The following is a 14,200-nucleotide window of genomic DNA, read 5'->3' on the forward strand; positions in this document are numbered from 1 at the left end:
GAAGAAAAACATCTTCAACAGAAAAAAGCAAGAAAGTGCAGTTGCCTCCTGAAAAAAGGACCTTTGGAGCATGACCTGGATGACTGAGAATCTCTACAGACATTCAGCTATGCAATTTGGGATGAACATCCTTGGAATGGTGTGGGAGTTGGGATGGATTTCCAGAGGAAAAAAATTGCAGACCAGAGGAACCAGGAGCACCACTCAGGTGACCCTGAGGACACAGATAAATCTCCAAGTGCTTCAAGGACCCCCTAAAAGGATGCAAATGACCAGCTGTCTGCAAGGAATCTAAATCCTTCTATTCCCCACTGTCCTGTCAAAGCTTCTTGGGTGAGAAGAAAAAACAAGCAAGTCCAGTTGCCTCCTGAAAAAGCACCTTTGGGGACAACCATAACCTGGATGACTGGGAATCTCTGTAGAACATAGCCTGATCTGCTAAGAGCCTCCACTTGAGCATATTGGTTTTGCACTTAGGAATTCCAACTCTCAATCAATTCAGGGTCCTGCAAGTAGTATAAGGGAGGTCCAATCTTTCAGCCAATATCCTCCTTTTATGTTCTTCCTTGCCCGATGGTCTCCTTGCTGCAACTTTTAATTCGATTTTGTTCTTGTGTACCCTCAAGAATCTTTGTTCTGTCCATAAAGCTGTTCCTAGATCTGAGTCGTGGGCTTGGGACATCCCACCCACCCCCATTACTTGCATAGGGATTATTCTTTATACTATTTATGTTGTTGGTATTTTTTGTCATGGATTGCACCAGTAAGGCTAAAGCCAATTAAGTTGTATACATGATGTACAATGACAATAAAGGCTATACTATACCCTACCATACCATACCATACTGAAGGGACGCGGTGGCTCAGTGACTAAGATGCTGAACTTGTCAATCAGAAAGGTCAGCAGTTTGGCGGTTCTACTCCCTAGTGCCGCATAACGGAGTGAGCTTCCATTACTTGTCCCAGCTTCTGCCAACCTAGAAGTTCAAAAGTACGTAGAAAATGCAAGTAGAAAAACAGGAACCACCTTTGGTGGGAAGGTAACAGCATTCCGTGCACCTTCAGTGTTCAGTCATGCCAGTCACATGACCACGGAGACGTCTTCAGACAGCGCTGGCTCTTCAGCTTCGAAACAGAGATGAGCACCGCCCCCTAGAGTCGGGAACGACTAGCACACATGTGCGAGGAAACCTTTACTTTATACTGTACTGTACTATACTAATACTAATACTAATACTAATACTAATGCTAATGCTAATGCTAATGCTATTGCTAATACTAATGCTATGCTATGCTATGCTATGCTATGCTATACTATACTATACTATACTATACTATACTATACTATACTATACTATGCCCATTCAGAGCTCTTGATGGTCATTCTCTTGCTTAGTTCTCTCAACATTTGCTACACCTCCTCTCCTGATTTTAGGTGGGGCATTACCAGCAAGAGGATGGGGCTTAGTTTGCAGACAAAAGCATTTCTTTGGCATTTGCTCAAAACATAAAAGCTGGCAAACACTGCAGAACGTTGGTTCCAATGTTTGCCTTCAGCTCAGAGACATGTCTAATCCAGAGAAGAGAAACAGAATATGCTGCTTTCCCGCCCCTTCCCCTGAATGATTCAGGTTTAATTTTATTTCAGCTTTGGGATTTCTGAAAAGATTCCTTATTTTGTGAAAGAGGCTGCTGCTTTTTTTCCCCTACCTCAGTAGGTTTTTTTCTGGTTTTTTTTTTTTTTGGGGGGGGGGGATAGTGCTTTTTAATTGAATTTAAATGGAAAATGGAAATAGTCATGTTGTCTTACAGCAGGAGTGTCAAACTCAAGGCCCGGGGGCCAGATCCAGCCCACGGGGTACTTCGATCTGGCCCGTGGTGCTTCTGCCAGTGAAAATGGGCTCCCAAGCTCCATTTTCAGCTGCTCCTGCGACCTTCTGCCAGTGAAAACCAAGTTACTGTGCAGCCCTCCCGAGCTCCATTTTCACTGGCAGAGAGTTGCAAGAGGCAGCTGAAAATGGAGCTCGGGAGCCTGTTTTTGCTGGCAGAGTGCTTGGGCCACCACAGGTGCCCCCGAGGGGAGCTGGCCACACTTACCCTGGTCATTCACCACCACCCCTCAGCCCCCCATGAGGTCAAACATAACCCTGATGCAGCCCTCAATGAAATTGAGTTTGACACCCCTGTCTTACAGAGTTGTGTTGCGTCTCTTTCCATCTGAGTTCCTTTTGGTGGGATTTAACTGAATTGGACGAAGTCAAGCAAAGTGGGTAAGTGGGGGGAAGCTTGGATAATGAAAAATGAGAACACCCAAGTACATGCATCTTACCTGCTTTGCATCACAAATATAAGGACACCACACTTCCACCTAAACATTTTACTAACCTTCTACCCTTGTATGAAATTTCAGAAGCAACACCTCTTCCATCAAACTAAGTGAACATCGTAATGCCTTACTGATGGAAGAGAAGATTTGTAGCTCTGGGTTGACATGAGGGAGTCCTTCATGTTCTCTAAGCTTGGTTCTTTTCTTGCAGACATTTCATAGCCAAACTAGGTAACATCATCAGTGCTAGCAAGAAATGTCTGCAAGGAAACAACCAAGCTCAGAGAGCACCAAGGACTCCATAATAATGTCTGGCAATCTATCTGACAAACTGAATACCATTTACTTTTTTCCCAACTCAGTGCTTTGCAGATCTGTTGGTCTTGAAACCCTAGGCTATTTGGGGTTGATGGTGACTGAAGTCTGTCCCTCAGCGAAGGTTCTGAGTCTACAAAAGATAGATGCAAGGTTTCTACTATAGTAGCCACATTTAGCCATGGCGAAGGAGATGTGAGGTGCTGTTTTCCAGAAGTTGTTGGTATTATTTTTAGCAGGGTTATCATTGCTGTAATCAAGCTTCTCTTGATTATTCTCTTTTGCCATCTGAAGATTTCTCTGTTGGGGGCAGAGGGACATTGTGCAAAGACGCATAACAGAGGAAATGTATTGTAGATGCACTTTGGAAATGGGTGTTTATGCATTTGTTTAACGTTCAGAGAAAGCGCGAAATGCTGAGCTTATGATTTCAAAATTAGAGCAACCAACGTTCTCCTCTTGCGTTGACCTCGGCTTTTTTTTTTTTTAGCACAGTGCCAAGACTCTGGCCAACTTCATGGTTTGTGTGAAAGTTTATTTATTTGTTTGTTTGTCAAACATGTACAAGACAACCAGTATAGGTATGAACATAAACATGAACAAAGGAAGTAAAGAAAGATAAATGGGGAAAGTAAGGCAGGGATGTAGGCACGCTGGTGCACTTATGGACACCCCCTTTATGGACCTCTTAGGAATGAGGTGAGGTCCATGGTAGACCATTTAAGGTTGAAGCTGTGGGGGTTTAAGGCTGTAACAACAGTCGGGTAGAGCATTCCAGGCGTTGACCACTCTGTTGCTGAAGTCGCATTTTCTGCAATCGAGTTTGGAGCCGTTTACCTTGAGTTTGTATCGATTGTTTGCCTGTGTATTATTGTGGTTGAAGCTGAAGAAATCACTGACACGTAGGACATTGTAGCGGATAATTTTGTGTACTATGCTTAGATCAGACCGCAAGCGGCGCAGTTCCAGATTGTCCAAGCCCAAAATTTCAAGCTGGTGGCATAGGGAATTCTATTGTGAGCAGAGGAGTGGAGGACTCTTCTCGTGAAATACCTCTGGACCCTCTCAATCATGTTAATGTCTGATATACAGTGTGATATAATTTTCAATCATTCAAGCCATGGTCCCAAAGTTGCATATATATATATATTTTGCACAGGAGGGGGAATTTTATTTCCAATAGCAATTGCTATTAGAAAGAACAGGAAGCTCCTGTTCATATTGTATTGTGTAAATGTGGTGTACGTCTAAGTTTTGTGTGTGTGTGTGTTTTACATGTTTGTAAATAAAAATTTTAAATTAAAAAAAAATAAACCAAAGTTGCATTTTCAAAAGGCAACTTTTGTTTTTCCTTGAAGACGTTTTGCTTCTCAACCAAGAAGTGTCTACAGCTCTTCTTCAGAATTAAAGAAGCTTCTCAGGGGAGAAGCAAAACATCTTCAAGGAAAAACAAAGTCCAGTTGCCTTTTGAAAGACCAAGTCTGGGACATCTGGTATAGTCAAAGGCAGGAATTCAGATATTTCGAGCCTGTCTGCCTTCATCCCCTTGCTACCTTTTGCTGCCATGGTCCTATCCCTTCGAATTTGGGAAGATGCCACAATATTGAGGGATACAGTTAGAGATTCTGAGAATAGTTCTTACATAGGTTGGTTGGTTTTTGTAGCTTGCAAATCTAACACAGCTGCCATCACAATAGTTCCTGCTGGTAAGGCAGGAATTAGTGTAGGTCAGAAGGCTGCCAAGGCCATCAATAGAAGAACCAACTATCAATTGACTTGAAAAAGTGAAGAGAAAAGATCTAGCGCTTAAAACTCTAAAGCACAGACCCACAGAGAGAAGTGCAGTAAGCAGTTCTTCTCGGTATGTGGCTTTGTTCTTGTTTGGAGACCTGTCATGTCACCTCTGAAAGCTTTCTGCCAAGAAAGGCAATTCCAGGTTAAAGATTTACCTTTGAGCCTGGTGTGAAATCTGACAGCCACCATGCAAAGAAATATTCTGAATTAATCAGCCATCAAGGAAAGCCTCTAATGTACTTAGCCTCTCTGATTTTCACTTTTATGGAGGTTCAGAGAACTTGATTTCTACGGGACCTGGCTGGCCTGCTCAAACAGACCAGGCCAGACTAGCTCATCCTACATCCTAGATTGAACATTTCAGCTAGATTGCTTTTGTATATGTCAATTTCTGAAACAGGCAACACAGAGACTTGTTGCAATACTTTTAGTTGGTTAAGATCTTCTGCTGATTTCTCAAGCTCTCTTTCCTTCCATTTAATTTCTTGTAAAAATTTTTGGATGTTTCCATCCGAGTTCTCCTTGATTATATTATCTATATATAAATGGCTGTTTGTGTGTGTATGTGTGTGTGTGTGTGTGTGTGTGTGTGTGTGTGTGTTCCAGCATAACTCTGGAACACCTTGAGCAATTTCAACCAAACTTGGTACAGAGATGACTTACTCTCTGGAAACAAATATTGTAGGGGGTAAGACACCCCTAGCACCCGTCGGGGTGTGTGTTCTGTTAAGATACAGCCTGTTGTGCCTTAAAATGGCTTTGACTGTACTGCCATAAAATGGCTTCTACTCTACAGTGCAGTGGAGTTTCCATGGTAACGTCTTCACAGTACTCCACAAGGGACCTCCCTCTGGTAGGGGAGAAAATCCAACATTAGAAATTATGCTTCTGGGGGCACAGGCAAAACATTTTTAACTAATTTAATTGTTAATTAATTTAATTAATCAGGGCTCAGGGAGAAGTTGCTCTTGCTGTTGCCTCTTCAGGAATTGCGGTGATGTTCATGGAAGGAGGGAGGACAGCCCATTGCATACTTATGATGTCACTTGACATCACCATTCCTGTCTAATACATGATTGGGATAAATAAATACCCAGGCAATGCCGAGTTATCAGCTAGTATTGTATAAGATATCCTCATATCATGGCTTTACAAGAGTCCCAAACTCTTGTCAAATTGGTTCTTTTACCCAGATTATGATTAAAATAATCTTGGAGTATGTGTTTACATTCTTTAATAGTCTGTGCTGTCTGCAAAAAAGACTCATTTAATCTCCATTTAATAGTCTGGGAAACAAAGTGGTAAGGACACTGGATTATGATCACAAAAAGATTTTGGAAGAATATTGGCTTTAATTGTTTTGTGAAGCAATTTTCTAAAATAATCCAAATCATATCAGTTCTAAAAAAAGATTGACGTCTCTCTGGTCAATCAGATCTTGATTTCTTTTATAGAGTGCTGAGGCTACATTTGATATAGAACCAAGCACTGATTCTTGAAATGATCTTAAGAAATAGATCAAGGAATGCTTTTTGAAGATAGCAGTCAGAAATAGTTTTGTTAGGTATAGTACCAGAAATTTACAATAAAAGGAATATGTATCTAATATTACATGTGTTGACAGCAGCGACAATTGTATTTGTACAATATTGGGGGGGAAATGAGGATACCCCTATATATGAAAATATAACCAAAAAAATACTAGATTGTGCAGAGGTGGACAGATTGACACTAAAAATAAAAGATAAGAAACAGCATACTTTTCAAAATGGGTCCTGTTTTATCAGTGGTTAGATAAAAGAGGTAGAAAATAGAGGGGAAAAAGATGACTAAGATGTATAAGTAAATGATGAAAGATTGCTAGTATAAACATGTTACTACTATAATAATTAATACTATTATAATTATGATTACTATGATACCATTTTACTATTTTGTATAAGCAAATGGAGGAAAGTGGTGGCTCAGTGGCTAAGATGCTGAGCTTGTTAATCAGAAGGTCAGCAGTTCAGTGGTTCGAATCCCTAGCATCACGTAATGGAGTGAGCTCCCATTACTTGTCCCGGCTTCTGCCAACCTAGCATTTCGAAAACATGTAAAAATGCAAGTAGAAAAATAGGGACCACTTTGGTGGGAGTAGTACATAACAGCACTCCGTGTGCCTTTGGGGTTTAGTCATGCCAGCCACATGGCCACGGAGATGTCTTTGGACAGCGCTGGCTCTTTGGCTTTGAAACAGAGATGAGCACTGCCCCCTAGAGTCGGGAATGACTAGCACAGATGTGCCAGGGAACCTTTACCTTATAAGCAAATGGACCCAGACAATACAATGTACAATAAACCCTTATGTATATTTAAGAAAAATATATAAATAAAACTTTAAAAACAAGAAATAGTTCCAGCAAAGCAACCTCTTGGACAGCTGCATGATTTGGGGGGATCCAAATATCTTTCCTTTAAGTTGGCATTGGCGTCTTTTGACGAACAAGGGATGCTCTGCATTTGAGGGATGCAGAACAGGCTACCAAAAGTGGAAGCAAATGAAATTGAGTGAAAAAAAAGTCTTAGGTGGGGAGAAATTCCCTGGATTTGGGCACAGGTTTGTTTTACTTTATTAGTCCTATTTTTAAGTTTAGTGGCTTAAGCCTGAGTTCTGTATGCTTTGGCAAGAAAAACCAAAAGTACAGATATAGACGGGAAGAAACTAGGCTTAATAGCAGTCACTGTGAAATTGTGAGAGGGATCTTGGAGTCTTGGTAGACAACCAGCTAAATATGAGCCAGCAGTGTGCAGCGGCAGCTAAAAAAAGCCAATGCAATCCTTAATGGCATTAACAGAGTCATACAATCAAGATCAAGGGAGGTCCTAATACCACTCTATAAAGTCTTAGTAAGACCACACCTAGAGTACTGCATCCAGTTTTGGTCACCACTTTATAAAAAAGATGTTGAGACTCTAGAAAGAGTGCAGAGAAGAGCAACCAGGATGATTAGGGGACTGGAGACTAAAACATTCAATGAACGGTTGCAGGAACTGGGCATGGCTAGTCTAGTGAAGAGAAGGACTAGGGGAGACATGAGAGCAATCTTCCAATATTTGAGGGGCTGCCACAGAGAGAAGGCATTTTCCAAAGCACCTGAAGGCCAGACAAGGAACAATGGATGGAGACTGAACAAGGAGAGATTCAACCTGGAAATAAGGAGAAATTTCCTGACAGTGAGAACAATCAATCAATGGAACAGAAGTTGCCTTCAGAAGCTCCCTTCAGATGGGAGCTTCATCGCTGGAGGCTTTCAAGAAGAGACCAGACTGCCATTTGTCATACATGGTACAGGGTCTCCTGCTTGGGTGAAGGGGGGGTTGGACTAGATGACCTACAAGGTCCCTTCCAACTTTGTTAATGTATTAAACAATGGAGAAAAACAACACCATTGAATTTTGCCGCAGAGAATCGGAAGCAATCCTGATGAAACATTCAAGGAAAACCTCTGGCTGGAAGGTGTATTTTGGCAATCCCTGCTCCAGCATAACTCCAGCAGAGAATTTCCTGGTGTACTTTACTCCACTGTGGTTTAATGGATGGATTCACCAGCTTGATTTGCCAGAAATAGATTGGAGGGAAGTTGGTTGTGTATTTTTTTTCCTCCTCCTCCTCCTTTTTTTTTTTTTGCAGCTTGATTCCATCTGAATAACCTAACTAGACGGTTAATCAATGGTAATGGCCCTTGGTTGAGTTATTTTGAACCTTTACGTCAGATGCAGGGAAAGTTTTTGAGGTCAAGAAATTCATTGGGTTTTTCCACACGCAGGGCTCCAGAGAGCAAAAAGGATGACGTCATCAGCATCCTTCAAGTGCACGCAGGGATTTTTTCAATGGGTTGCAGAAGACTCGGTCATTTTTATTCTACCTTATGTTTGTTGAAAGTCCATATGTAGTCATACAGATCTTGCTTTCATGATTCACCCCACCTTCCTTCTTAGTAGTCATGCATTTCTTCTTCTTTTGACCCAATGAAAGTGTATGTATACATCTCAGGCACAGAGGTGGTAGTCAGCCAGTTCTGAGCAGTTCTGGCAAACCGGTAGCAGAAATTTTGAGTAGTTTGGAGAACCAGTAAATACCACCTCTGGCTGACTCCGCTCTCATTTATTCTCTGCCTCCTGAGTCCCAGCTGATCAGCTGGCTCTTCTTTTGTTGCCTTGTACAGGAGAACGGAGTTGGAAAGCAGGTTAGTGGGGTGGGGTAAAAATCTAAAAAAATTACCTCTCCTTTTGCCCTCCCTCCCTCCTTCCCCCCCCCCCTCTCTCTCTCTCTCTTTCTCAGCACCCCCATTCCACATTTTTGACCTAGCAGGCCTCACAGAAGTCTCCAGGGAGCAAAAACGGACACCCCCCTCCAACATTTTTGGCCTAGGATAGGAGGCCTCAGGAAAGGCTCCTGGGGAAAAAAATGGACCCCCCCATGTTTTTGGCCCAGCCCAATCCCCGTTTTTGGTCTACCAGGCTTCAGGGAAGCCTGCTGGGAGCAAAAACAGACCCACCCCTGCATTTCCGGAGAACCTGTAGTTAAAAAAAAATGTTTAAAAGGTTTTTTTTTAAAGTTCCAAAGATCAGCTGTGCGACGTGCGATCATCGGAACTTTTTAAAAAACTTTTTAAAGTATTCTTTTACCACCGGTTCTATGAACCAGTAGCATTTTTTTACGACCAGTTCGGGCAAACCGGCCCAAACCGGTAGCATTTAACCCCTGGTGTGGTGGGAATGGGGATTTTGCAGCATCCTTCCCCTGGAGTGGGAAAGCTGGCTGGGGGATTCTGGGAGTTGAAGTCCACCCATCTTAAAATGGCCGAGGCTGGCCGAAACACTGGAATAAGCTATCATTGGATGTCTTCACGCAACCAACTGAGCCATGAAGCCGAGCTTCTGAAACCCCAGCACATCACTTCTTAAACCATTTCCTAATACATGAAAGCCAATCCAATCCAATTACATTATGTGGCCTGCAAAAGGGATTCCCTCCTGGCTTTCAAAAGCAGAAACGTCTCCCTAAATCCATTCCCTGCTTTTCTGCTCTTCAGACCTCCTTTTGTCATTTGAATTACAGCTGCTGCCATTTCTGAATGCCACGGACACTTGTCGATGTCGGAAACATTTTTTTATCCGTTCGACTTTTGCCCGTGTCCAAGATGCCTCGTTATAGAATAAAGCCAGGCTTTTCTTCCCAAAATGAAATGTCTTTCATCTCAGCTGCTATAAAGAAAGGAGGTTTTCTCCAAAGGCACACACACACACACACACACACACACACAAAAAACCAGGTTGATGTGAAACTGAAGTAGAAACAACAGACTTGGGTAGAGAGGTTATGTTTCCACAAAGCACAACTATAAACTTAGCGAGAGAATGCAAATGTAGGGAAAGAACAAAACATTTCCATTCCTTTGTATCGGAGGTGCTATGAGCCCAAGCTGGAATTCGATGTGCCTGTGAGGGCTAGTTCCTAACGCTGGCAGAAACTTTTTATGGTGTTAGAAGATCTCTCTCCATTCATTTGAAAGGGAAGAGATACAAACTTCCCAAGCAGTGGTGGGATTCAAATTTTTTTTACTACCGATTCTGTGGGCGTGGTGTGGCTTTGTAAGTATGGCAGGGGAAGGATACTGCAAAATCCCCATTCCCTCCCCACTCTTGGGGGAAGGTTACTGCAAAATCCTCATTCCCTCCCCACCCCACTAACCTGCTTTCCAGCTCCGTTCTCCTGTTCAGGGCAACAGAAGAAGATCAGCTGGGAGGCAGCAGGGGCAGGGCCAGCCTATTTGCCGGTTCTCCGAACTACTCCAAATTTCCCCTACTGGTTCTCCAGAACCTGTCAGAACTGGCTGAATACCACCTCTATTTCCAAGTACGGAAACACACAATAACAATGTTACAGAATATAGAATAGCGGAGTTGGAAGGGACCTTGGAGGTCTTCTAATCCAACCCCCTGCCCAAGCAGAAGACTCTATACCATTCCGGACAAATAGCTGTCCAATCCCTTGTTTAAAACTTCCAGTGATGGAGCACTCACAACATCTGAAGGCAAGCTGTTTGACTGATTAATTGTTTAATTAATTCATTCATTAATTGTTGTCACTGCCTGGAAATTTCTCCTTAATTCTTAATTGAGTTTCTCCTGGATAAACTTCCATCCATTGCTTCTTGTCCTGCCTTCTGGTGCTTTGGAGAATAGGTTGACCCCTTTGTTGTGGCAGCCCTTCAAATATTGGAAGATTGCTATCATGTCACATCTAGTCCTTCTCTTCATTCGATTAAACATACCCATTTCCTGCAAACATTTATTGTATGTATTTATTTAGTGTTATTTTATCCATTATATTTCCTCCTCCGATATCTCTGTTAACTGTCCCTTTACTCTAGTATTTCTCAACCTTGGCATCCTGGTTGAGAGAATTTTAGGAGGTGAAATTGCCAAGACTGAGAAACATTGATTTAGTGACTCTATAGAAGAGGAATTTTTAGCTGGACTCATTTGTTGGTTATTTCAAGAAACGTGTACATCTAAAATCTTAATGCTAGTGATCTATTCTGCTGCTTGTAGATGGGGTGCTAGTGACCTAAATTCATTGGTTTGTGTAGGATGTCATTCTGGGAATCCATATCTGCTGGTCGGTAGCGTAAGATGCTACTGATTTGTCATTTTTGATTTTTGGTGGAAATTATTTTCATCCCTGCTAATGGGGAGCTGAACTATCTAAAAGATAGAAGCAGAATGGTGAAGCGGTATGGAGATACAGACACACATGCTGCGTTGATTGGCAACTTCATCCTGTACATTGGAGTTAAAAAGATAAATGTACAGGTAAAAGTAAACCAATTGACTCTAGGGGGCGATGCTCATCTCCGTTTCAAAACTGAAGAGCCAGCGCTGTCTGAAGACATCTCCGTGGTCATATGGCCGCATGACTAAATGTCAAAGTTGCAGAGAATGCTGTTATCTTCTCATCAAAAGTGGTCCCTATTTTTCTACTTGCATTTTTTACATGCTTTCGAACTGCTAGGTTGGCAGAAGCTGGGACAAGTCACGGGATCTCACTCTGTTATGCGGCACTAGGGATTCGAACCGCTGATCTGCCGAACTTTCTGATTGACAGGCTCAGCATCTTAGCCACTGAGCCACCGGGTCCCTTTTGCATTGTAGTTATAGGTATGCAAATAAAACATATTTGAACCCTTCCACCAAGCAAAATCTGAAGGCACTCTGAAGAATAAGGTGCTTTCCCCCTCAGGTCTTTTGCAGAGGAAGAAATTATAGTTTTGAGTCCAGAATTATGTGTGTGTGAGAGAGAGGGGGGGGAGGGAGGGAGGGAGGGAGGGAGGGAGAGAGAGAGAGAGAGAGAGAGAGAGAGAGAGAGAGAGAGAGAGAGAGAGAGAGAGAGAGAGAGAGAGAGGAGGGAGGGAAGACTAATCCATAAAGTTGTTTATTGGGATGTTGTTGGCCAACTTGGATGGACCTAGCCAATTGGGGTTTGTTCATTATACCAGTATTAAGCAAAACATGGTTTGTTGCTAAATATGAACTTGGTCATTAAATAAGTACCCATAGTCTTCAGTCTCTGCAAAAGATAAAGTAAACAAGTTACAAGTAGTCTCAACTTACAACAGTTGACCTTACTATCCCAGCTGCTGTCCATTTTCTAGTTCTCCCCCATCGACTATATTCATTTAGGAGCATCTTCACTTTTCATGGGCCCCGGAGATTCTGCAACTGTCATGAACATGAACCAATTGCCAAGCATCCAAATTTTGATCAGTTGACCATGGGGATGCTGGAATGGTCGTGTGTGTGAAAAAGGGGTCATAAGTCACTTTTTTCAGTGCTATTGTAATTTTGAACAGTCAGTAAACAAATGGTTGCATTCATAATCAAGGACTATCTGTACCACTTACAACTTCATGTACTTCATCTACCATCAATCCTGTTGGCTGGGCCTAATGGAATTGAATTTCCACAACCTCTACGTGTTTTTTTTTTTCTGGTGAGACCTGTCCATCAGGGCAACTTGGTCCACCCAAATATGGGAGGGAGCATATTGCTTCTGCTTTCCCCTTTCAGCTCCAATCCAGGAGTGTTCACAGGCGGTTGCTTTCGCGACAAACTGTTTTTGTTTTGAATTTATATTTACCAACAAAGAAATAAAGGGAAACTAGTATAGATTTATTTCAAGCTATTTAGTTCTTGTCAGCCAGCCATAGCCTTCTGGCATTTGAACCTGGGCTACTTACATATTAGGTACTAGCTGGATACCTGTGCTCCGTTACGAAACTATGTGATCAGTCTTGATAAATCAACTTACAGCTTGAAAATTAATGAGTAGTTTCGATCGGCCTCTCCTCTCCCCTTCTCTCCCTCAAGCTTGCCCCACAGAGGCCTCTCCTATCTTATCCCTTTCTCTCCCTCAGTCTAACTCCTTAGCACCAGAGCATTTTTCAGGTGGGGAGGGATAGTAGAATGTCTAAACTCCCAGCCCTCAGGAAGGATGAGTCACGTGCTGCCCACGCCCAAGTGGCAGTTGGAACAGAGTTCTTTCCAGGTGGGAAGTAGATTGTCTAACTCCGTAGCATCAGAGTGCGTTGATAATAATAATATAAGATATACTAATAATAGGCATTTCAAAAAATCCTTTCTTAGCAAGCACCTAGAAGCTAAGAGGAACATATATGCCAAATTTCAAGCTTGTAGGCTTTACAGTTCTAGGGATTTCATGATGATGCATGAGTGGTATTTCACGCAGATATAATATATATGATAGATAGATAGATAGATAGATAGATAGATAGATAGATAGATAGATAGATAGATGATAGATAGATAGATAGATAGATAGATAGATAGATAGATAGATAGATGAGAGAGAGGGGGGAGGGAGGGAGGGAGGGAGGGAGGGAGGGAGGGAGAGAGAGAGAGAGAGAGAGAGAGAGAGAGAGAGAGAGAGAGAGAGAGAGAGAGAGAAGTGACTACCTGCAAAGGCTCCTGGATTGGGGCTGAAAGATGAAAACAGACGCAGTATGCTCTATCCCATATTTGGGTGGATCAGATTGCTCTGATAGATCAGTCTCACTGGAAAAACATTTAATCTCCACCTTGGTATAGCCAACAAAGCAAGGAGAGCCTGTGGCTTAGAGGTTAATACATCTACCTAAGATGCAACTAGCCCAGCTTTGAAACTGAGAAGGATATGGATAGCTGACGAGAGCTAAATAGCTTAAAATAGATCTATATTAGCCTCCCTTTATGTCGTTGTCTGTAAATATAAATTTTCCACAGCCTCCTCAAGAAAAGTGAAGGTGCTGCTAAATGAGTATAATTGAAGGAGGGGAACTAGAAAGTGAACAGCAGTTGGGATAATTTTTTACCATTCTGCTCTCTCCCTTCCAGGGTCTCTTTAATCAGAGGTGCTTCCAGTTTGTGCTCCTTTCAGTAAAATTTTAATCTCTCCTCCTGTCTAGGGCTGCTGACTTCTTCTACGCACCAGGCATCAGGTAAAATAAATAAATATTCTGTTTGCTTGGGCTTTTAATTGGCTTTTTAGTAGCTTCTCGAGCCACTCAGTGGTTTTTAATTGGCTCGCGAGGATACCACCGTCGTTGGAGCAACGTTGCTTCTTTCATTTGTTTGGATCGTTCTGCAGCGTTGGCGATGTTTAAATATGTTGTGAGCCACCTTGGGGAATTTTAGCCGCTACGGTGGGATAATATCGTGCTG

General features: G+C 42.3%; 1 protein-coding gene across 4 annotated transcripts in view; it reads left to right on the forward strand.

The window, feature by feature from the left end:
• LOC309397768 (connector enhancer of kinase suppressor of ras 2-like) overlaps positions 1 to 14,200 on the forward strand; it is a 341,564-nt gene that overhangs the window by 57,493 nt on the left and 269,871 nt on the right. For 2 of the 4 annotated variants that reach the window (XM_081964086.1, XM_081964088.1), the window contains exon 2: positions 13,945 to 13,977. The exons of the other annotated variants lie outside the window; for them this stretch is intronic. In XM_081964086.1, the coding sequence (XP_081820212.1) occupies positions 13,945 to 13,977 (33 nt within the window). The remainder of the gene's footprint in view (positions 1 to 13,944; positions 13,978 to 14,200) is intronic. 4 annotated transcript variants of the gene reach the window in all.

This window comes from Natrix helvetica, assembly GCF_964273705.1.
Source record: "Natrix helvetica genome assembly, chromosome: 11".
Lineage (NCBI taxonomy): Eukaryota > Metazoa > Chordata > Lepidosauria > Squamata > Natricidae > Natrix > Natrix helvetica.